Below are 24,818 nucleotides of genomic sequence, written 5' to 3' on the forward strand. Positions count from 1 at the left end.
CAGCCCAGAGGTGAGAGATGGAATAGCATACACAAGGAACAGAAAATAGGACCGACCATTTGGTTGAAATGTAAAGTGTGTGAAAAAGACCAATGTGTGATAAGTCTGCAAAGTTATGCTGGAACCAGAACATGAAGGACTTTAAAAGTCAAATGGAGGGCTTTGTATTTTATCCCAAAGGCAATAGGGAAGCAACATGGTCAGACTTGTGCTTTAGCAATATCACTTAGGCAGCCTTGTGGACGAAGTTAAAGGAGAGATTTAAAGTCGGGAGACTAGTTATCCTGCAATAGTTTAGTGAAAGCCTGAACTGGAGTAGTAGCACTATGAGTGGTGAGAACAGGGGGAAGGCAACAAGCATTTAGTAAGCACCTATCTGTGCCAAGCACTGTGCTAAGCACTTTACAGATGTGAGGACAGATGGAGAGATGTTAGGGATCAATGAGACTTGGCAACTGACTGGAAATAGTGGATGAGGAAACAGAGATAATGGTGTTGATGTTGGTGGTGGTGATGATAAGCAGTTATATAGCACTTTAAGGTTTTATCATTTTATCTTCAAAATAACCCTAGGAAGTAGGTGCTAATATTATCCCTATTTTTCAGATGAGGAAGCTGGGGCAAATGGAGATGAGAATGAATTGCCTAGGGTCATATAGCTAGTTCATCATATGAGGTTGGATTTGAACTCAGGCCTTCCAGCATTCTATCTACAGGACCACCCCGCCACCTATAGACAAGACTGATCATGAGGTTTTGTGGAGATTAAAATTGTCTAACCTACAATAAAAGAGACTGAGGCAGAGCTCTGAGCCAATGGAACTTTATTAAAGGGTCCATTGTCCCCTCTAATGAAATGGACCTTAGACCTTAGTCACAATCTGAGATGCCTCCTTCTTTCAGGACCTTGTATAGGGTCTGATACCCAAATATGTAAAACAGGCATGGCCTAATATATAAAACTTATAATCACTACCTCTATGGAACCATATCAAACTGATTAATACTGATTGGAATAGAGTAGGGGGTCCAAATGAATTATTTCTCACAATAGCATACCTGATCATATTATAGGTGAGGAAATTGTGTCTAAGAGGGGAAATGACTTGTCCAAAGTCACAAAGCTAGTGACAGAATAGGAACCAGGTTCCAGGTCTTCTGACCACCTATTTATGTTTTGCTTTCATCCTCTAATCAACTTAACTTAGACTTGATGTTTTGACTTCATCAGTATAATACAGATCTTTCTTCCAGTATTATTCTCTCCCAATTAAGTTTGGAATAGTTATAACACTTAGCAAAGCTTTGGCAATTGGTTGACTTGAAGAATTTCTCATCCATGGGAAATAAAAATTGCACTTTTTGTGTTACCAAGTTGCTGATTAGGGTAGGATAGTGGCGGATGGGTAAACAGGGTCCTTCAGCTGTTGAAATGGGGAGGTTGGGAAGGATTTGTGGTACAAGAGAGCTGCCTTCCCATCTCAACCTTCCCCCACTAAAATGTCAACTCAAGTTTGGATTAAGGTCATTGTATGGACATAGTTTTATACTACAAGAATGATAGAAAGTTTGTCTGAATGACTATGACAGGACCCTTATTTGTATACTTTAGAGTAATTAATCATAACTAAAAACTCAGTAGGGAAGAATAAACTGTAAATTGGGAAATTTTCCCCATTCCTTCAAAGAAGCACATTGAATGTCTGGTTGAGTGGAGTGTGAGCCTGTGTGTTGGTTGATTGGTTGGTTTGGGGTTTCTTTCTGGCACTGTAGAAATCTGGGCATTATGAAGAAATGGATCTTTCTATTTTCTTAAAGGGATAGTTGCAAACCTGTGTGGCTCAGCATTGTTCAAGCCTATTGTCCTACTATCAGAAAGAGAGGACATTTTCCTGTGGCCATCTGAAGTTACTCTATTGTCCCACCTAAGAGAGACATATTGGAGTTGATACATTGTAAGTTTAAGTCACATCTTGCCTCTTGGTTTCACTGCCAAAAATACTCATCTTGGTCTCTAGTCTCCTCCCTCTGTCTTCATTACTTTCCTCCCCTTCCCCTGTCACCCTAGACCACCAGTGATAAAATTAAAAATGTCACCGTCAGTTCTTGCAAGATTCATATTCAAAAGTGAGACTGAAGTCCTACTCCTTAGAAAGATCCACCCACTGTCCCAGTATGAAAATTTGCCCATGCAGGATGGTAGAGATTATTTCAATTGCCAGAACAATGGTTGTCTGCTGCCCATAAATCAGTTAGATTTAGTGCTGAAAGGCCATCCATTACAGATACCCTGAACATGTATTTACTTCACTGGAGATATGGAGAACACCAATAAGGAGATAATCCAATCTAGCTTCATCATCTGATCATCTGCTTTTGATGCTCTGTGAAATAGGAGATAAAGGTGAGGTCTAGAGATGGATTAGGAGCCTATCCAGAGAAGAACAATGAGGATTCTGCATGGACACAAAACCACGCCCTATAAAGAATAGTTAAAGGGATTTGAGATGTTCATCTTGGGGGAAGGAAGTCTTAGGGAGGACATGATAGGTATATTCAAATATTTGGAGATTTGTCTTGTGGAAAGGGGAGTCAACATTTTCTTTGGTCACAAAGGGCAGAATTAAAACCAAAGGATGGAAATTAAAGAAGGGGGAGATTTGCACCCAACATGAAGGGGAGGGGAAGGAGACACAGTGATTAACATTGTCCAACACTGAAATGAGATGCCTTAGGAAGCAGGAGTTTCCTTTCACTAAAAATATTTAAGTAGAGAATGAATTACCACTCCTTCCCCCTCATGGATAGAATATAAAATTGGTTTTCCTCTCATGAAACCTCTTTTTAAAAAGCCTTTTCAATATAGAATACCCCTTCTTCCATAAGCTTGGCCACACAGAGCATAGAAGAAGAGTTGGAGTTCTCTTTTTCTAGCAGAGAAGCCAGGGATAGGAATTATCTGCTTTTACATCTAGGGATTGTCTTATTTGTGTCCAAGCTAGAATTTTCCTGTCAGGTTATTTATGGGCCTCTCAGAGAATGATTTGAGTTATTGCTGAGATGTGGACTGAACAGATTGCTAAAGGGGGAACCAAACCCAAATCGTGATTTCCCCAGAGCCAGAAGTGGTAGAACAATGAACCAGGTATCAGGAAAGTTTCATTCTACTTCCAGTTCTGGTACGAACTTGCTGTGTGATTGTGACCTAGTCAGTTCACTCTCTGGGCCTTAGTTTCTTCATTTGTCAGATGAAGGCTAGAAAAGATGATCTTTAGGTTTCCTTCCATGCATGCATGTATGCATGTATGTGTGTATACACATATATACACACATACATAATATATTGTATATAACACATATTATAAATACACATACACACTTGTGTATTTTTATATGTATATATTATGCATATATGCACACATACACATATTATAAATATACATATACATACATGTATATATACACTGTATCTGTGTGTATATACGTACATAGATACACACACATACATACTATGATACTATTATCTCTGAGCTCCTTTCCAAGTCTAAAGGTATAAACTTCTATGGAAGAATAGTGTAGGACAAAACTTGCGGGGCAAAAAAAGGTTGTCCTAGGTTGATAGGGTTTGGAAAACTCTTTAAATCATGCAGAATAGCATGCTATTTGTAATCAGAGAGGTCAAGTGGTTCCTGATACTACTACTTAGTATGGATGTGGCCTTGGGCAAACTATGTAACTTCTCTGGCCCATTAGTTTAGTTATCTGGAAAATGAAGGCATTGGACAGCTACTCTAAAGGGCCCATTTGGTTCTATCATCTTATCTCTGACTTAGGTTTCAGTTCTACTTTCTATGTCTGAATCATACATGGGTCAGGATGCACAGAGAAACTCAGTTCTATATTTTTAAAAATATGATACATTTTGTGGCTTGCACAGAAAAGAGGGAAATTAAAAATATACTCACTATTTGCCTAGAAGCACATGAGTTTTGTTACAGTGTTAGCTATCTTATTGTTCATGTGTGGCTTTTTCCAATTGACCTGAACTCTCTGGAATTTTTTTTTTCTTTCCTCTCTTAACCTCTCCCACCACACCTGCCCCAAATAGCACTCCCAATCCTTCCTTCACTAATTAAGCCGGCAACAGATTATGTTTTGTTTGTTTGTTTGTTTATAGGGCAATGAGGGTTAAGTGACTTGCCCAGGGTCACACTGCTAGTAAGTGTCAAGTGTACAGCAACAGATTAATCAAAAACTTTGAGAATCATCAAATTGAAGAGTAGAAGGGGACCCCTAAGGTCATTTTTAGTCCAATCCCTATCCCAAACATAAATCTAAGTGGTTATCTAGTCTCTGGTTTATCCAGCCTTCAATGACACTGTTTCATGAAACAATCACCTCTATTTTGGAGTAGCTCTAAGTATTAAGATGTTTCCCTTATGTTGAGATGAAATCTTCCTCCCAGAAATTTCTACCTATTGCTTACCTGGTATCAAAGAGATCATATCTGATCCCCCTTCCACATGACAACCCATAAAACTCTTACGGGTAGATATCATGCTCCCTCCCAACTCTTTTCTTCTCCTGGCTAAGCATCCCCACTTCCTTTTAGCTGGTTATACTCTGTATATTTTCCAGTTCATCAATGTTTCTTCTATGATATAGAACCTAGAATCAGACACAGTACTTGAGATGCAATCTGAGCAGGGACAGAACATTTATAACAATTATCACTTTCCTCATTCTAGATACTTCCATCAATTTAGCCTATGAACATATCCATTTTTTGGTCACCATACCACACCAATTCATATCACAATTGGAATCCAATAAAATACTAAGATCTTTTCATACCAACTGCTTGGTAGCCAAGGCCCCCTCACTTATGTAGTTGAGTTTTGGGACCTAAGTGTAGGACCTCACATTTCTCTGTATTAAATTTCATCTATTTTGCTTTAGCCCACCATCCTAGTCTGTTGAAATTGTTTTGGACCCCAATTGTTTCAGCTGATATATTTGCCTAACTCTCTCAATTTTATTATATTTTAAAATTCTAATTTATGGATTAAAATTTTGGATGAAACAGGCCCAAGGACAGATCCTGGGAATATCCCCTCAGAGAACTAGGTTGGCATGGATTCAATAGTCAATCCTGTTAGGCAATCAATCATAAATTTGCCTAACTCTACAATGCTCTAGTCTAGTTACCTCTATATTGTTCATAAGCAGATCACAAGAGAATTTTTTTTGGTCAAATATACTAATAAAAACCAGTTACATTGTCCTCTTATCTACTAGCTTAATAGCTTTATTTGAAAGAAAGAAACAAAGAAAAAAGAAAGAAATGCAGTGAAATTTCACCTTAAACAGGAGTTAGGTTCTAAGATAGGTCAGCATATAAGGTAAAGATCACAAAGAATCAAAATTACTTTTGAAAATCCCTATATCATCCATAAAGTACATCAGAGTATTGCCAAAAAGTTTTAGCTGGAAATGAACTAGGATGTCTTTAAAGGAAGTTAGTCTGTATTAGAGAACAGATGGATCTGAGATGGTTGCTATCAAAATAGTTAAATGGAAGCTTTATTTTTCTTGATTTTCAGCGAAGCTTGATCAAGAGAAAAGGTGGGAACCAGGACTTCTACTCATATAAAAGGAAAAAAAAACTAGGCAGAAAAAAATCTAGCAGACAGGAAAGCAGATGATGAGGGGAAAAATATTCTTAAAAGGGTTCACACCTAAGTGTGATTATGTTAGAGTGTGATCACGCCACTATACTGCTTCACCATGAAGAGAGAGCCTAAGGAAGTGAGAGGGAACAAAACAGGAGGCTTCTGGCTGACCAGGAATGGTAAGGAGGCTAACTAAGGCTGTCTTCATTAGCTCTACAAAACTAGGCCAATGAGGAAATTGCCAGTGTGTATGATGAAGAGGAGATTTTCTAATCACACTCAGTCCAGTCACATATTCATACTTACTGAGTGGATGGTGAGCAAAATAGTCCATACTATTAAAATTTATTTTCATATTCTCTCTCTCTCTCTCTCTCTCTCTCTCTCTCTCTCTCTCTCTCTCTCTCTCTCTCTCTCCAAATATCATTTAATTAGTTTAGCATGATTTGTTTTTTTATGAATCCATAACTCTGGACCATTGCATCCCTTTCTACATCTGTAATGTTTGTCAGGTGCACTGCAGATTGCTTGTTATAGGCATATATATGCATATAGGGAACCATTTTAAAATCACATTTCTGTGTTCAGATTTGTTCATGCATATCTGTGCCCGTGTACAAATGAAGTCAGAGCCAGTGTGATGGAATGGAAACTACACTGAATTGGGAAGCAAGAGAACTAAATTCTAATCCCAGTCCTTCCACTAACTCAGAGTGTCACCTTGGGTAAATCACTTAAAGTCACGGGCTTCAGTCTCCTCATCTGTCCAAATGATAGTCACTTGTCAGGGATGCTATAGAGATGATTCCTACTTCAGGTTTAGATTGGACTAAATGAACTTGAATTTGAGTCCCCTTTCAAAAATGACATCCCAAAATTCTATGATGGAGTCAGATTGAATGTGGTCTAGGGTCCCTTTTCTGGTTCTAAAATTCTATATTTTCTATGAGGATTTTTAAAGAGTTATGGGTGGCAAGTATTTTTAAAAGTCCTCTACTGTTATTTCTGTGGTGTGCCCACATATCTGAGATCCACTCCAAGTGCTAATTCAGCATATTAAAAGCTTTCCATGGAAATTTCCCCCCTGTTCCTTCATCAGTTTGACTTAGGTTCTTAGAAAAAAACAGAAAGAACACCATCTTGGGAAGAAGGGGACCTGGCTTGTGGCCTTGGGCAAATCATTTCAGCTCCAGAGGCCTCAGTCTCCTGATTTGTTAAATGAGGAGCTTAGAACTGATGTTCTCTAGGGTCCCTTTCAGTTATAATTTTTAATATCATGTGAAAATTATATTAGATTTATTATATTTGACCCCCAAAAGCAGAATTGGGATATATGGATTACTATAGAACGAAGAGTTTGGGTCCACATAAGTAACAATTTCTCTACAATTATAGTTGTCCAAAACCAAAGTAGGCTAGAAGTGAGTTCCTCATTATTGAAAGTCTTCAAACAGAAGTTAAATGGCCACTTGAGAATACTGGTGAGGGTAGTTATGATTCAAATAATGATTCAATTTAGTTCAAGAAACATTATCTTTGTTGGAGGTAGGAGCTAGACTAGAAGACCTTTCCCTCAAATTCTGAAACCCAAGAACTCTGTATTGTGAGGCTAATAGAAAGGGAACCATGGCAAAGGAATTACACTCCTCACTTACCTTTCCCATTAGAACCAAAAAGCACTGATGCCATTGTCCAAGTCTAGGAAGTAGAATTCCATTCCCTTTGGAATCACTATGCAGACTATGAGAGTGATGGGATTAAACAGCCATTCTTTTCTTGAAACCTTGGGGTTTGGTTTTTGTACCATTCAAGGAAGGTTAAGCCCAGTATCTAGAAACTTAAATCCTGATAGTTTTGACTGAGCACAAAGAGACTTTCTAGATAACCACAATGCTTTGTTCTCAGGTTGTAAGCATGAAGAAGTGAGGACCAAGAGCATCCCTTTCTTGGTGGATTCCTCTCAAATGAGTACTTTAAGTCAATCCTCTCAGGAGTACCATACCAAGAAAGCAACTCTTCAGATTTTGGGGAGGGTTTAGGAAGAAGAAGGGGCCAAAGAGTTTAGAAAATGAATTGGATTACTGAAAAAGGCTGGAGAATTCTACTTCACCAAAAATCATTTCAAGAAAAATAGATTTCCTGTCTAGGATGATAGAAACCAATTAGTATGCCCACTTTAATTGTCAGAGACAGAGAAAGGAGAGCAAACTACACTGCCTTTACCTGCCCTCCATTTTAGTTTGTGAGATCAGCTATGATGCTGAGGGAGTGTCTGTGTTTAATCTCCATATGTCCTAGTTGTTTTACCCCATTAGGTCATGAGCTCTTTTAGGGCAAAGACTTCAACTTGCCTTTCTTTGTATCTCTAGCACTTAACACAATAACTGGCATTGTAGGTGCTTAATAATTGCTCATTGACTGAACTGCTGGATCTAGTTTCATCAACAATGACAATGAAAGGGTCAAATCTGCACATTAATAAGGAAGATGAAGTCATAGAAGTCCATGTGGGAGGCACTACAATTGTAAAGATACCTAGGCACTAATTTTAAAAATTCCTCAAAGAGGGAAAGATTCCAAAAGAATGGGAAAGCTCACACATGGCACTTTTAACAGGAAGAGAGTACCAAGAAGATACTACAATCTACTCATCTTATGTTCTAATTTCTATTAAAAAAACTATTAAATTATTCATGCATACTTTGAGTATGTCATTAATGAAAATGGAGGAAGAAAATAGGAAGTCTTTTGAAAATGGTTTTTTATAGCAGCATACAGTCTGAAAATGTGAAGAATATAATATTCTACTATGCCTATTATTTGCTTATTTTTAAAAACATTTGATTCATAGAACAAAATGCATCCTTAAAGCTCTTTTCCAAAAAGTCATTCCTGTGTTAAGAATATGCCACATCGGAAAAAAAAAAAAAAAAAGAACTGCGGAGTATAGATGCTAAATGAACCATACTATTTCTTTTGTTTTTGATGCTGTTGTTTTTTTTTTCTATTTTGAGGTTTTCCATCATTGCTCTGATTTTTTCCTCTTATAACATGACTAATGCAGAAATAGGATTAATGTTATTGTGTGTGTGTGTGTGTGTGTGTGTGTGTGTGTATATATATATATATATATATATATATATATATATATATATATATATATATATATATATAAAACCTATATCAGATTACCTGCTGTCTAGGGGACGGGGGAGGGAGGGGAGGGAGGGAGAAAAATCTGAAATTGTAAAGCTTGTATAAACAAAGGTTGAGAACTATCTTTACATGTAATGGAAAAAAAATACTTTATTAAAAAAAAGAATATGCCACATCCATAATAGATGAAATCAAAAGATTCAATGGTATGTTGAATATCATTATTGAAGGAAGCATAAAACATATATAAAATATATATAAGGCATATATTATATATGCTTACCTAATGTGTTCATTAGTGTCATGGAAAATATCTTAAACTAAGTGAAATTAAAAGGAATTTCCAAAGAATGGTTTTTCAAAAACTCCTACTCACAGATAATGCTGTACTATTTCTATTGACCTTGGAACACTACAAAGACCCTTCATTGAAAAAGACTGGTCTGGCCACTGACAGTGGAAAGATGAAGTGAATGGAAAATACACATTACTTTAACGTGTATCCCATATGTATGGGACATGAGTAGGTTCCTTTTGTCCTCTAATGTGGATACATTGCTCTGCACCTGGATAATGAAATAATTTCAGAAATGAATAGGAGATTGGGTTGGATCAAGTTTGGGAAATTTTACAATATTTTTAGTGATTCCAAGCTTCTACTCTCTATAAAGACCCAACTGCAAGTAATATTACTATTCTCCCAGTGTTTGATGAGTTGTTGAGCCAAATAATTCATCATCTGGTATCCAGGCAACTCACAATGAGCTCTTGGCATTTAGTAGATTGATCCTTGGAAAGTAGGCCAGTCTATCACTGTTGGGACCCTTCCAGCATGGTAGAACCTTCCACAGTTTGTGCTCTATTCACATGACCTTCAAAAACACAGTATCACCTCTACTCCATGATGAGGCATCAGGACAGCACTTTGTGGAGAGGAGAAAAAAACAACACAGGGATGAAGAATGCCTTTATCTAGATTATTATATGCCATTGGATAGACAGATCATAAGACTGATTCACCATGCCTGGATATTGCTCATGGATCAAAATTGAATAAGAAGAGGAAAATATGATAGATTACATTTGGGAAATTGTAAAGCTTTGAAGGATGCCCAGTTTCTCCTTAAAAGAAAGCCTGTCTTCCTAAATCTAATATTCTTCTAGTAACACTATAGGGTTACAAAATATGGAATTCTCTGAGGAATTAAAGTTGCAACAGAGGAATGCATATAGTTTGATGGATATTCCCATTGGTCCTTACAGAGTGTCAATACATCTAAAGAAAATTCCTTTGCTCACTGGTGTGGACCACATAAGGAGGATAACCTGGATAGAAGTCTTACAGGTTGAGAAAGTATGTATGGGTTATAACCTAAACCACTGGAGGGAGTATGAGCATCAGTGAGATCACAGAGCCATCAAAGTATCCTTCTATAGATATTCTATATAGAATTAAGAAACATTTCATTTAAATAGAATAAAAATCACAGATAACCCAAAGGATACTAGAAAGACACATTGTGATCCACCCTTTTCCTCCTATTTCTGTTAAGACCCAATTCCTGAGAAGGTTAGGCAGTCTCTGAAGGGCCTGGCTGAGTTATGAGTTTACTCTTAGTCCCCCAAGACACAGGCTCATTTAACTAGTTCGGGCAGGACCCCACCTAACTGGGAAACCTAATTTTTGTTTAAACAGAATTGAGTATAGGCAAGCCTTTGCCTAAGGGAGGAATCTCCTGTCCTTGATCCCCTCCATTAGAATTTAGGAGAACCCAGCTCATGAAGGAAAAAAAAACTAGCCAGAGAGGTCCAGATGGAAATGGCTTCCCCTGCCCAGATGCCTTGAGGCTGCTGAGTCTCATGATCAAACCACATTCTCAGCAGGAAGAGCTGAAGACTTTTGGCCCACTTCCTCATTAAATGCCCACCAATCAAGCTTGAGTTTCACTTGTCAGAAGGTGCACATCTGATTTAAGTCATTTCAGAATCTCCTTTCTCATCTTTGGTTTCTGAGAAAAATTTATTGGTTATTAACTAGACTAATTAATAAATTGATTATTAATTACCTGGAAACTCTGTTTCTCAAGGGTTTCATTCATAATACTATTATGAAAAGACGTGGATAAAAATCATTTAGGATCAAAAGTGTGGAGGTGTTGCTGACCTGATCTTAAACCGGACTCTGTTACTCCCTGGTATAGCTCAGTTGAGAGGACGACCTGAGTCATTAACTGAGAAGGGTGACTGAGGAAAGAAGTTTCATGGTCACTGGCTAATGAGAAGCTGAGGCACAAGAGAATATTGAAAGAGCTATAGATTTCCTCTAACAGGATTACTTCTGGTAAATTGTGGAAGTAGCTGAAAAACAAAGTCCTCCTTGACCATAATATTTCTAGTCGATGTTGAACAGGCTGTTATTAACTCTTGTATGGAAGAGCAGTTAAAACAAAGTACCTGGTAGATAACAAAAGCATATGCCTAATGGAGAAAAGCTGAGCCCCATTTCTGGCAAGGAGTGGTTGATACATGAAATTTGACTATAATTAGTAGAAAGAGGTCCAGAGAAGGCAGCATGATAATATCAACAGAAGATGACACTGACAGCTTTGTAGCATTGGAAGCATGAGTTTCCCCATTTTCTATAAATGTGTGTGTCCCATATATGTTCCCTATTGGAGATTCATCCTTTCCACTAATCGTGTCTGCATTTGTGGGAGAATGAGTTCAAGCTTTATAGGGGTCATGTTCTATGGTTATTGTTCTATTTTATTAAATGCCTTTGCTGTTAACTGTGTGTCTTCTGGCTGACTAGTAAAAACTAGTGGGGGCTCATGAACTATAGAGAAGTTTCTGACCCACAAAAAGTCCAGAACCTGAGAGCAGTTAACTGAGGGTCCAGAATGAAGAGGTCTCTGGGCTCTGTAGATTTACTATGTGTATACATATGTGTGTGTATAAAAATAGTATTTGCATATAACTTATATTATCTCATTTTATCTTCACAACAACTCTGGGAGATAGATGTATTATCCCCATTTTATAGCTGAGGAAATTGGGCAAACTGAGGCTAAATAACTTGTCGAGGGTCACACAACTAACAAGTGTCTGAGAACATAACTTCAATTCTGGTCTTATTGACTCCAGGTCCAATGCTCTATTCAGTGCACCACTGATAGAAAATGTTAATTATGAGAGACAGGGTGACATGGTATATCAAAAGCTGACTTTGGATCCAAGAAGACCTGAATTCAAGTCCTACCTTTGACACATTCTCACAGTGTGACCTTGAACAAGTCAATTATTGAATTGAATTGAATTATTGAAATTAGAGGTCCAGTCCCTAGTCCCTAAAGTAAGTATAGTAAGTGTACATATATGTGTGTATAGATGTATGTGTATATACACATACGTTACACATACATATTCATATAGATACAGATATATATATATATACATATATAATATTTATATTGTAGAAAAACACATACATAAAACCATGTACAGTTAAAAATATATCTGTTCTTACAGGGTTTTTTTTATCTATTGTCCTCCTCTAAAGTTTTTTTAGTTTTAGATTTAGTTTGTTTTTGGTTTTTTGGCAGGGCAATGAGGGTTAAGTGACTTGCCCAGGATCACACAGCATCAAGTGTCTGAGGCTGGATTTGAACTCAGGCCCTCCTGAACCCAGGGCCCAGTGCTTCATCCACTGGGCCACCTAGCTGTCCCTAAAGTTTGTTTGTTTGGTTTTTTTTACAAAGCCTCAATCTTAGCATGGAAGTAACCTTGGGTTATCAGAGGCTATGCCAGAGAATAACAAACCTTGTCAGATTCTAACAAGTTAAAAAGACTTTAAGTCCACAGACCCAGTTAGAAATCATGTGTGTCTTATTTGAAAATTAGTCTTTCCAAGGTTAGAGACATTCATCACCAAAGGTTGACCATAAGGTGACAACTCATGAAGTTGCTGAAGTATGGAGGGAACATCTACACTGGTGAAATAATAAATCTTAGAAGTTTGGAATTTTATCAGTTCATGTGTCTTATTTCCATTTGATTCTGTGTGTGTCCTACCACCCCATCCCTCTCTCCTCATTAGACTACCTTTCAAGGCCAGAGACTGTGCCTTAGTCTTCATTTTCAGAACCTCATAACTCCTGGAATAGCTGTCTGCACCTAAATCCAATCTCATTGTCTGCTAAATCCAATTGGCTAAATCCAATCTCATTGCCTGCCTGCCTGACTGGCAAAGATTTCCCATATGTAGAACCATGGAGTGTGCCCCCCATTCTTTTTGCTATCCAAAGACTGTTAAGTGCACACTTTGAAAGTACCAAGGAGAACTATAGATGCTAACAACATAATCGGTGAGAAAACCTATAAGCTATAAACTTCTATCCAGTGAGCAAAGCAACACTACCACCTTCCACCTTGATTCTAAGCCACTGAGTAGCTTTTTCTATGGGAGGGAAGTGGAATCTCTATGAGTGAGGCTAGTAGGGCTTGGTGACATCCTCCATGAGATAACTGGACTGTCTATAGCCAGAGCCCTGAAGACAGCATAAGCAAAGATGGGCTCAGGTTCATTTCTTAGAGAAATAGGAATATGATTGATATAAATGGTTCCCAAGGTCAGCCAGGTGGAATGTGAGAAACTTAAGGATAAAATCCATACCACAGGTTTAAAAATCTTCTGGAAGGGGCAGCTAGGTGGCGCAGTGAATAAAGCACCAGCCCTGGAGTCAGGAGTACCTGAGTTCAAATCCAGCCTCAGACACTAAACACTTACTAGCTGTGTGACCCTGGGCAAGTCACTTAATCCCAATTGCCTCACTTTAAAAAAAATCTTCTGGAACCAGAGCTAGGTCTGAAAAGGCCATTGTCCTTTACCTACCATCCCAGGGAAGAACTATTGCCACTTAGTGGGGGGACTGGGTGCTTGACCACATCACCATACCCTATAGCCAGTTGAAGGCGAAAGGCCATCGTTTACATGTAATTGACAGAACCCAATCAGGGGCACCCACTGCTTCCACGTTTCCAGGGGATAGTCTGAGTTGCCTTACTGTTGTCCAAGTGGTTGGCCTTGATAATTTTCTCTGAGTAGTCAGAAATACTGGAGCATTCGATCTAAAAGGAGAGTGGGACAAAGGAGAGAGGTGTTAGAGCCAGGAGGGAGCTCATGGCTTGTCTTGTGCAATCCCCTCATTTTACAGACGAGGAAGTGAAGCTGAGACTCAGGGGGGTAAAGAGACTTCTCTAACAGCGCAGCAAATCACCGGGAGGATGAGAAAGCTGGTCTTCTCATGACCTGGGTACCTTTCCCTTTAGGGTATGGCCTCAGGCTCCAATAGCAGGAGTGGGTCATTCCCCATTCCCTTACTACCACCCAGCTCTGTGATCAGGCAATAGTCTGAGCAACAGAATCACACCCCATTCAAGACCTGGGTTCCCACTAGGTCCCAACTGTGGCTAATACAGAGCTATGAAAACGTTACTAAATTCCATTGCAACTAGCACTTAAAACCTGCCAATCTTCTGTATTCTATAATGCTGCCAACATGACACCCTCACCCTATTTGTTTGCTTCTGTTTCCTTGCTTCTCTCTGACTCTGTGTCTCTGTGGTTTTCTATGTCCCTCTGCATCTGATATCTTTCTATCTCTGCCTGTCTTTCTGTCTCTCTCTTTGGCTCTGCCTGTCTTTCTGTCTCTCTCTTTGGCTCTGTCTCTCTCTCTGTCTCTGTCCATCTGTCTGTCTGTCTATCCATCTCTGTCTCTGTCTCTCTCCCTCTGTTTGTATCTCTGTCTTTGTCTCTCTGTGTCTCTCTGTTTCTCTCTCTCTGTGTTTCTCTCTCTGTCTCTGTCTTTCTCTCTGTCTCTTTCTCCCCCTCTCTATTTCTCCACCTCTTTATTTTTGATCTGTGAATCTTTCTTTTTTTTTTCTTGTCATCTCACCTCTGAAGAGATTCTGATTAGCAGGAAAGGGGGAAGGTATATAGAATGTCCAATGTGAATGCACAGGGAATTCATCAATCAATTTAAAATCCATTAATCAACTTTAAGAAGGAATGCGCAGAAAATGAAAGGAAAGGCAAGGAACTTAGAATGAATGCAAAAGCACAGTAAGGACTTAACAAGAAAAATACCTTAAATCCTAGAATGAAAAAAAGGTTAGTAATGCTAAGGACAACAGAAGAGGTGTTTTGTTTCATTTTGAAGTTATGCTGGGGAAAGGGGGATTAAAAGGATAATAGTGATAATGGATGACAGGGAGTAGGAAGAACTAAGAGCAATGTATGCAAGTAACAGAGAGACAAATTTAGGTTTTAAGAAAAAAACTCCCTAAAGGACTTTCCAAAAATGGAATGGATCAAGGATCTCCCTCATACTGCAGGTCTTCAAGTAAAGGCTGAGTGACCCCTTGCTGGAAATGTATTAGAGTGGATTTCTTTTCAGGTGGTTGAACTAAATGCCACTAAAATCCCTTTCAGCTCTGAAATCCTTCCTTCCTTCCTTCCTTCCTTCCTTCCTTCCTTCCTTCCTTCCTTCCTTCCTTCCTTCCTTCCTTCCTTCCTTCCTTCCTTCCTTCCTTCCTTCCTTCCTTCCTTCCTTCCTTCCTTCCTTCCTTCCTTCCTTCCTTCCTTCCTTCCTTCCTTCCTTCCTTCCTTCCTTCCCTCTCTTGCAAATTACCGAGGACACCAAAGACCTTTTGCTTAGTAGCTGTATGCTGGAACCAGCTGGAACTAATTGTTAAATTTTCAGTGTGAGCATTTATACATACCTCAGATCAGTAAAAACTACAAATGGGAAGTTGATTTATGGTTTTATTTATTGTTAGATCAGTGGTGTCAAACTCAAATAGAAATAGGCCACTAAACCATAGATAAGAATACCTTCTGCTGAATATTGACTTAAATAAACATGTGTTCTAAACAAACAAATATGTTCTATTGTATTTTAACTTATGTTGTTAAATATTTTCCAGTTACATTTTTAATCTACTTCAGGCTGCACTCAGGAGTAGGGCAGGTGTTATGGTACAAATGTTTGACCCCTCTGGTCTAGACCTATGAAAGTAGAGAAAATGTTCATAATGCAGATTAAAAGGGTGCTATGCAAACATGTTTTTCCTGGAGAACTGGTGGTTAAACATTTGCCAGCATATCCTTAGTTATATCTATCAACATATCCTGTATTAGAAATTTAAAGTGATAATCTTTTAAAAAATATCTATTAATTGATCTAAAAATTATAATAAACCTGCTACGTGTTAAAATAAATAACATATTTATGGAAAAATAACCATATTTTCCAAAACAAAAAAAAATAGTGAGAAGAGTGACATTGTTTTACATATTTTTGCAAACCTTTTTAATGTCTAGCTCAATAAAAGACAGCTGGAGTCTCATAACTGCTTCCTCATTCAGTCTGTTGTGATATATTCTTTAAGTTGAAGTATTCAAAGAAAATCTTGCTTCAAACAGGAACTTGAAAATGGGTGGAGTATTTTAATAGGCAAATAATGTCAGCAGTATTATGAAAATAATTTTGACCATATAGACCTCCTGAAAGGGTATCAGGGATGCCTTACTTTCCATTGACCACACTGAGAACCACTGAATAAATGATTTGTAAAGTTTCTATGACTTTCTTTGCCTGGTGTCCATTTGCCTGCCTCTCTCCCTGTCTCTCTGTCTCTCTGTCTCCTCTTCTTTTTTTTATCTCTGCCTCTTTCAGTTTCCCTTTTTCCCCACTCAGTTTCACCCTGTCTCAGTCAGTATCACTTTCTCTCTACATTCCTTTTTCTTCCTCTATCTGCCTCCTTTCCTCTCCCTTTGTTCTAGAGTAGTGAGTATGCAAGACTTGAGCAGTGAAGCCCCCACTTCTTGCCCTTCATTGGGCACAGTCATCTTAGGAGTTCTAAGCAAAGGGCTGTAGAGCAGTATTCCAACTGTGAGGCTTTTTTAAAACCTGTTTCCCTTTCAGTCTTTTTTTAAAAAATAAAAGCTTTTTGAAAGAAAATAAAACAAAAAGAGCTCCACCATATTACCTAGGTTTCTTTAGGGATGCCTCATTTCAAGCTTTCCCTGTTCCTGGCTCTTCCCCCCCACCAACCACTAGAAAATCACAGAACGTGAAGTTCAGAGGTCAGAATTTAGAAGGGAGACCAGAAGCTATCTATTCTGACCAGTCCCTAAAAAGGAATCCTGCATATAAATTCCCCTTCAAGGTGTCCTCTAGCTAGACCTAAGGCTGCACATTTCACTTTTACATAGCTCTGATTGGGAAGTTTTTCTTTGTAAAGCCTAACTGCTTCTTTGCAACTTCTACCGATTGGGCCCAGATCAGCTCTTTAGAGTAAAGTAGAGCAAGTGTCCCCTTTGGGGTGCAACAATCCTTCCAAAATGTGAAGACAGCTTTGTAAACTCCTTGTGTGTAGGGACTGATTTTCATTTGGACCTCATAACCCCAGTGTTCTCCTAGCACAGTAGTACTTAATAAATGCCTATTATATTCCCCTCTCCAGACTACCTTGTATTCATTTTGAATATATTCTGTATGCAATTATATATGCACATGTTATCTCCCCCATAGAAGCTCCTTAAGGGAAGGCTTTTGACTTCATTTTCCCAGCATTTTGCTAGGTGCCTGGCACATAGTGAGTAGCTGTGGATTGGATTGGATTGGATTGGATTGATTGGAATTCTCCTCCAGGTTTAGCATTCTCAGTTCCTCCAACTAATCCCCATAGAACGTGATCCCAAGTTCTGTCACCATGCACATAACCCTCTTCTGGATTCTCTCCAACCTATCAATGTCTTCCCTAAAATGTGTTGCCCAAGACTGAAGACAATATTCAAGAAGTGGTCTGATCGTACCTCCTCCATTTTATACTTGTGAAATAGGTTTTTTTAACTCAAGTACAAGACTTTACACTTAGCCCTATGAAATTTCATTTTCTTGGACTTAGCCCAAAAGTGAAGCATGCCAAGATCCTTTTAGCTTGTGACTCTGTTATCCAACATATTAGTTATCCCTCCCAGCTATGTGTCATCTTTAAATATGATGAGTGTGACATCTATACCTTTTTGAAAGCCATTGATAAAAATGTTAGACAGCACAAAGGCCAAGTTCTTAAGGCATTCCACAAGAAATCTCCTTCCAAGTTGATTTTGAACTATGAATGATTGATGGCTCTTTGGTTCTGGCCATTGAACCAGGTCCAAATTGACCCATGTCTCACTCATGTCTCTTCCTTCATTTCATCCAAAAGAATAGTATAAGAGACCTGTCAAATTCTTTGTTAAAATCTAGTTAATCTATGTTATTTACCTTACTAGACTTTTGGGAAGGAAAGGAAAGGAAAGGAAAGGAAAGGAAAGGAAAGGAAAGGAAAGGAAGGGAGAGAGGGAGGAAGGAATGGAGAGAGGGAAGGGGAGAAAGAGGGGAGTAAGTTTGGTATGGCCTATGAAGCCATGCTGGTTCATTATTATGGCTCCTTCCTTTTCTAGGTGTTCACTAACTACCTCTGTAGTAATACTTTCTAGAATCTTTCCTGGAATCAAAATCAAGATCACTCACATATATTTTGGAGACTTCATTCTCTTCACCATTTTCAAAATGAGGACATCTGTCCTTCCCCAGTTGTTCAGCATCTCTCCAATTTTCCATGATTTTTGTCAAAAATCATTGACAATGACTCAGCAATCACATTCACTAGTTCTTTCAGTAAACTGGGCTAAATGATTTGAACTCATTGAGAGAATAACTAGGCATTCCCTTGCTATTCCTCTACCTATCTTGTATTTCAAATTCCAGTAAGCTACTTTGGTTGGGAAGGTTTGATTAAATGATCTCTTCTGAATTTTTTTCAGGTAGCAAGATCCAAATGAATCTCAGACCAAGTACAGGGGAAGAGTGATACTTTTGGCTGCCAGTTTCAGTCCAAAGGCCATTTTGACTTGGCACAGGATAACAGAAGCAAAGTAGCTTATTCTGTCTTCTGCTAATTGTCCATTGTCTTTATCCTACCCACCCTAAGCAGCAGTCTCATTCTTCCTTTTGATCCCTTTCTTTCAACCCTTTATAGCTTAAAAAAATAATAGCAACAACAAAATAAATGAACAAAAACCACCTTTTTTGTTATCCTCAACTCTTCCATGCCCACATAAATTCATTCTGAGCAGAAGTGCTCCTGATGATATTCACATAGAACAATTCCAGGCTCTTCTACTCAGCCTCCATTATCTGCCCTTACTTCCATCTTCTGTATATATTTTTGTAAAATCTAAGTTGATCCATGAGGTTCTTTTGCATCTATATAAATCTCTTTAAAAGCCACCCTACTCTTTCCTCTTTATTGGAAGTGTTTCTTTTTGTCTGTCTTGGTCTGACTTGTAGAAATTAAGGACATAAGAAACTACCTACCATTCCTCTGAATACTTTGATATCTGCTTTCCCAAAATATAGGGTATATGAGACTATGCCTACCTTTCCTGTCCTTCATTATCACAAATTCTAAGATGGAGTGGTCAATTCTCAGCAAGCATCCTGTCATATCTACCATAGCATCCAGTTTCTTTTTGTTGGTGACAAGTAGATATGCAATGAAATTTTCATTCTTAGATTCTTCCATCTTTTGGAGGATGAAATTATTACTAAGTCAAGGCAATAAATTATTATTTGCTCTTTTTTTGGGAAAAAGCAAGAAACAGAGACAGAGAAACAAAGAAAAAATGAGGGAGAGAATAAGAGAGAACTCCTACAGTTTCTCCCATCTATCTATTTCCTCCTTATGTCTAAGGGGCCTTATACATCCCAATGACAATATCATTTTTGTTTCTGCCTCTATTAATATTGACCAAATGCTCCCTACAATGTACTCCCACTCTGATAACTGTATTTTCTTAAATATCATCTCAATAAACAATAATATTATTTACTTCTCCCTTTTACATAGCCCATTTTTTTTACATAGGCATACCCTTCCAGAGTTATATGCCAGTGATAAGTTCTATACCACCAAATTTCAATCGCATTTATGACAAACTTGCCTCCTTGCATTAGGATCTCTGATTCTTTTTTTAAACCATATTTTGGGTATTTTTCTATAGATATCCTTTCTTAGATTTCATCTTCTGTGAATTTCAATTCTATTTCTATTCTTCCTACTCTGATAGAATGTAAGCAACTTGAGGACAGCATCTGTTCCATTTTTGTCTTTGTATCTCCATCACCTAGAATGATGTCGGTACATCATGGACACTTAATAAATGTTGATTGATTGATCACAGTTGCTCTCTATGCAACCTAGCTTGAAGCATACACATAGGCAGTTTTCTCCTTCCCCATTATTTTTTCAGTTTAACATCTAGAGATACGCAAGACTTCAGACACATACATTCTTACCAGCCCTTATTAGATACACTCCATCTGTGACTAGGAGTTGGTCATTTCTATATTTTAAGCTGTATTCCTGAAATATAAATCCTACTTTTTCAAATCCTATCTTTTTAGCCATCTTCCCAAATCTGCCTTTCTCTTCTGTAGCACTTTCCTTAAATCAGCAGAAGTACTGAAAACATCGCCTCTGGTTCTGGGGTCTTCATCTGAGGTTTCTCACCCAAGATTTGCTTCCTAAATTGTTTTAGGTAGTATGTGAGTCAGCAGAAATTGGTAGGTTTGAAAAATCTTGGAAAGCTCTTCCTCTTGTTCTGGGTACATGCCTCCAGGGAAGACAAAAGACCCTCCTCTCTCTCTTTTTAATCAGGTTGGCAAATGACTGCCTCAGTATCCCTCCCCAGGAAGTCACTATCCATCACTATCCATCTCTCCTTCCCTTCCTTTCATCTGATGGTCTCTCACCTGACAGCAGCACCTTTCCTTTGAGGACAAGCAGCTGTTCCCTTTTCAGAGGACCCAGACCCCTCTTCTTCAGGAAGTCTCACATGCTTCACTTAGTCACCAAGATTTAGTGCTGCTTCTTCCCTTTTCACATTCTTCCAACCTTCAATTTCCTGACACAGGCCAGGATTCCCTCTACCTCTTCAAACCTTTTTCTCCTTTGTTATCCCATTGAAACCCTTTTATTGTTTTTTTTAAAGAAAAATAAAAGAACACATTCATTATCTCCCTAATGGGAGAGGGGAGGAGTGGAGAGACATTCCTTGAGCCCCATTTTCTTCTCTTCTACCTCTATGGAGCCAGCTAATGGCACAAAGGATGGAGCGCTGGGCTTGACATTGGGAAACCCTGAGTTCAAATCCAACCTTAGATACTTACTAGCTGCATCACCCTGGACAAGTCACTTAACCTCTGCCTTAATTTCCTCAAATAAAGAACCCTTGTAGGGTTGTTGTGAAGATGGAATGAGATAATATTTATAGAAAGCACTTAACATAGCTCTTGACACACAATAGCTTTTATATAAATGCTTATTCTTTCCCCCTTTTAGGAGGGAGACCTTACATTTTAAGCATAAATAATAAGTATTTGACTGTGGCAGAAACACAAGTATTACATACTCTATGCAGGTCACTGCAAAATTCTACCTGCTCTCCATACCTACTGAAAGTAAGATAAGGGGGAAAAAGGATTAAGGGAGAGAGGAAGGAAGGAAGGAAGGAAGGAAGGAAGGAAGGAAGGAAGGAAGGAAGGAAGGAAGGAAGGAAGGAAGGAAGGAAGGAAGGAAGGAAAGAAGGAAGAAAGGAAGAAGGAAGAAAGGAAGAAGGAAGGAAGGAAAAAGAAGGAAGGAAAAGGAAGATAGTCTTCAACCCTAGTTCTACTACTCACTCTGCCAGTGCCCTTGGATCAATTATTTTCCTTATCTCTACTCAAATCAATTCAAGAAACATTTAGTAAGCACTTACCACATACAAGGCATTGAAGATACAAAGACCAATGCAGCATAGATCCTTTTCTCAAGGAGCTTTACCTTCTGATATGGGGGAACATGTACACAAATAACCATGATACAGAGAGGAGGGAAGTGCCAAGCAAAGAGTTACGAGAAGTCTGAGGAAGAAATCACTTTCACCTGTAAGGAGAAGGAGGGCCAGGGAAGGCTATATAGTGAAGATGGAGCCAAGGAGGATGGTGAAGGAAGGAAGGGAAGGACTTCAGACCATAGCGTTATTGTGGGATCTGTCCATTCCAAGCATGAAGGATGACAACAACAGCACAGAACGAGAGAGGTCAGGACAAGAATGGGGCGATAGGCAAGTCACTGAGTTTCTCTCAGCCTCAGTTTCCTCATCTGCAAAATGGGGATAACGATAGCACCTACCTCACAGGGTTGTTGTGGGGATCAACTGAGAGATGAGTAAAACACCTTGCAAATCTTAAAGCACTGCACGAATGCTTGGCTGCTCTTATTAGTGTTGTTTCATACTTCACAAGATTTATTTTATTATCTTATGGTAGGCCAGTTTGGTAATATAGAATACATACTGTGAAATAAGGCTGCAAAGTTACCTTCGACTCTGCTTTTGGGGGGAATGAGAAATGTAAAGCTTCATTCAGTAAATAATAGGAAGCCATTGATTTTTTTTTTAATAGAGAAGTGATGAGATCACATATTAGACTTTTTCTGTAGGTAAGGAGAAGTCACTTAAATTTGGGGAGAGGGAAAGGAAGGGAGTAGAAGAAGGATGGGATCTATCCACTCCTGCCTAATTCACAGGAGGTCCGTGGGGGCATCTAGTAAAATCATAGATGTGAAAGCACTCCAAGCCGCGTACCAATGTCAGTATTTTCCAGGGAGGAGAGGTGGCCTAACCTCCTAGGGGCTCTGCAGAGTGATCCCGACATCCTGGAAAGCAGCAGAAGATGTTGGAAAGAGCACTAGATTTAGAGTCAGAAAACCTAGGTTCCCATATCAGTTCTGACTCTTATTAACCCTGGGCCCTGGGTAACTCACTTTCCTTTTCTGCATACCACTTTTTACATCTGTCTAATGGGAATGACAAAGTTTCATCAAATATCTTTTTTATTTAGCATTTTGTTTTTTCCCCAATTACACAAAAACCAATTTTCGACATTCATTTTTTAAACTGAATTGCAAATTCTTTTCCTCCCTCCCCACCAGCCTCACTGAGAAGGCAAGAAATTGGATATAGGTTATATGTGTGTATTCATATCAAATATATTTTCATCATTAACTAGGTAGCATAGGAGATAGAGCACTAGGCTGGAAGTCGGATCTGAATTCAAATTCTGCCTTGGACACTAAACTAGCTGTGTCACTGTTAAGGGCTAAAATTCTAGCTAGTCTGTCTAAAATATCTAATGAGTGGTCGCCAATAAATGATAAGCTTTAGCAAGAGTTAGGCTTTTAAGCATTTATTAAGGAGAATAAGAATTTGGTAAAGAGAGAGAAAGGCCTAGATTCCTATCTATTAAAGGGAGAGCACATTTCTAGCTCCGCTCTCCACCAGAGTCCAAAGGAAAGAGAGTGAGACCGAGCGCCAGTCTCTTCCTTCCTCCTCCCACTAGCCCACGTCACTTCCTGATGCCAAAGAAAAGACTCCTGGTCTTGCCCTCAAAGACCTTCGCTTCATGGGCGGAACTCTTCTACAGTAAGTCTCCAGCAGGTGGCGTTATTCCAATCGTTACGTCACCCTGGGCAAGTTACTGATTTTCTCTCAGCGTCAGTTTCCTCATCCGTAAAATGGGGATCACGATATTACCTACCTTCCAGGGTTGTTGTGAAGATCAGCCAAGAGATACATGAAAATACCTCGCAAATCTTAAAACATTATATAAATGCTAGCTGCTATTATTACTATAACATTATTTCATACCTCACAAGATTTAAGTTTCCTATTTCACAAGATTTATTTGATTATATTATTTTATACCTCACAGGACTAGAAGAGGTCCTCTGGTCTGATCACTTTATATTTCGAATGAGGGTACTCTCCAAGCCCAAGAGGTGAAGCAATTTGCCCAAGACCATACAACTAGTGAGTAGCAGAGCCCACCCAGATCCAAATGGCTCTTTCGACTGACTCCAAATCTAGGACTCCATCTACCGTACACTCTCTCTCTCTCTGTGTATGTATATATATATATATATATATATATATATATATATGTTGGAGGTATGAAGCACCAAGGACTATTTTTGTGTTTGTTGTGTTTGCATGCTTATTTATTTATTGTGGGGTGGGGGCAGGGATTGGCAAGGTTAGGATGTAGACAGGATGGGATGGGACTGGAGAAGAGAAATGATATCTGGGGCCCATTTTCTTTTTCTTTTTCTTTTTTTCTTTTTTTGGTGAGGCAATTGTGGTTAAGTGACTTGCTCAAGGTCACACAGCTAGTACGTGTCAAGTGTCTGAGGCCGGATTTGAACTCAGGTCCTCTTGAATCCAGGGCTGGTGCTCTATCCACTGAGCCATCTAGCTGCCCCTGGGGCCCATTTTCTAAAAGGCCCAAAGCAAGAAAGAAATGATGCCCTTACCCCATACACCTTCTTGGCCCCTGCTTTAGCAGCAAACATAGAAAGGATGCCTGTGCCACTCCCAACATCCAACACCACCTTGTCCTTAAACACATGCTTATTGTGGTACATGGAGTTTCTGTAGGTCAGCGTGCGCACCTCATCCTTCAGCATTTCCTGTGGCAGGAGAGGAAAGAGAGAAATCAAGTTAGGGAGTCCCCTGAGTAGAATAGACAGAGATGTATAATCAAAGGACCCCAGTTTGAGCTCTAATTCTGTTATCTATTTATAACTTTGTGACTTCAGGCAAGGCCACTTCACCTCTCTGTTTCCTCACATACTTGATCTCCTGTTTCTCTGCCTTGCTGTGACTGTCTCCATGACTGGAATATTCTCTCTTCTCACCTTTGTCTCATATATTCCATGATTTCCTTTAAGACTCAGTTTTTTTTGGGGGGGGGGGTGTTGGTTTTTTTGGTGAGGCAATTGGGGTTAAATGACTTGCCCAGGGTCACACAGCTAGTAAGTGTTAAGTGTCTGAGGTCGGAT

The 24,818-nt window shown here is 38.9% G+C and overlaps 1 protein-coding gene across 5 annotated transcripts in view; it reads right to left on the bottom strand.

Moving 5' to 3' along the window:
• Positions 1–24,818, bottom strand: part of PRMT8 (protein arginine methyltransferase 8) — a 172,204-nt gene that overhangs the window by 62,711 nt on the left and 84,675 nt on the right. For all 5 annotated transcript variants that reach the window (XM_043969036.1, XM_043969035.1, XM_043969038.1 and 2 more), the window contains 2 exons: positions 24,291–24,446; positions 13,892–13,955 (listed from right to left, as the gene is read on the bottom strand). In XM_043969036.1, the coding sequence (XP_043824971.1) occupies positions 13,892–13,955; positions 24,291–24,446 (220 nt within the window). The remainder of the gene's footprint in view (positions 1–13,891; positions 13,956–24,290; positions 24,447–24,818) is intronic.

This window comes from Dromiciops gliroides, chromosome 5 (assembly GCF_019393635.1).
Source record: "Dromiciops gliroides isolate mDroGli1 chromosome 5, mDroGli1.pri, whole genome shotgun sequence".
Taxonomy (NCBI): domain Eukaryota; kingdom Metazoa; phylum Chordata; class Mammalia; order Microbiotheria; family Microbiotheriidae; genus Dromiciops; species Dromiciops gliroides.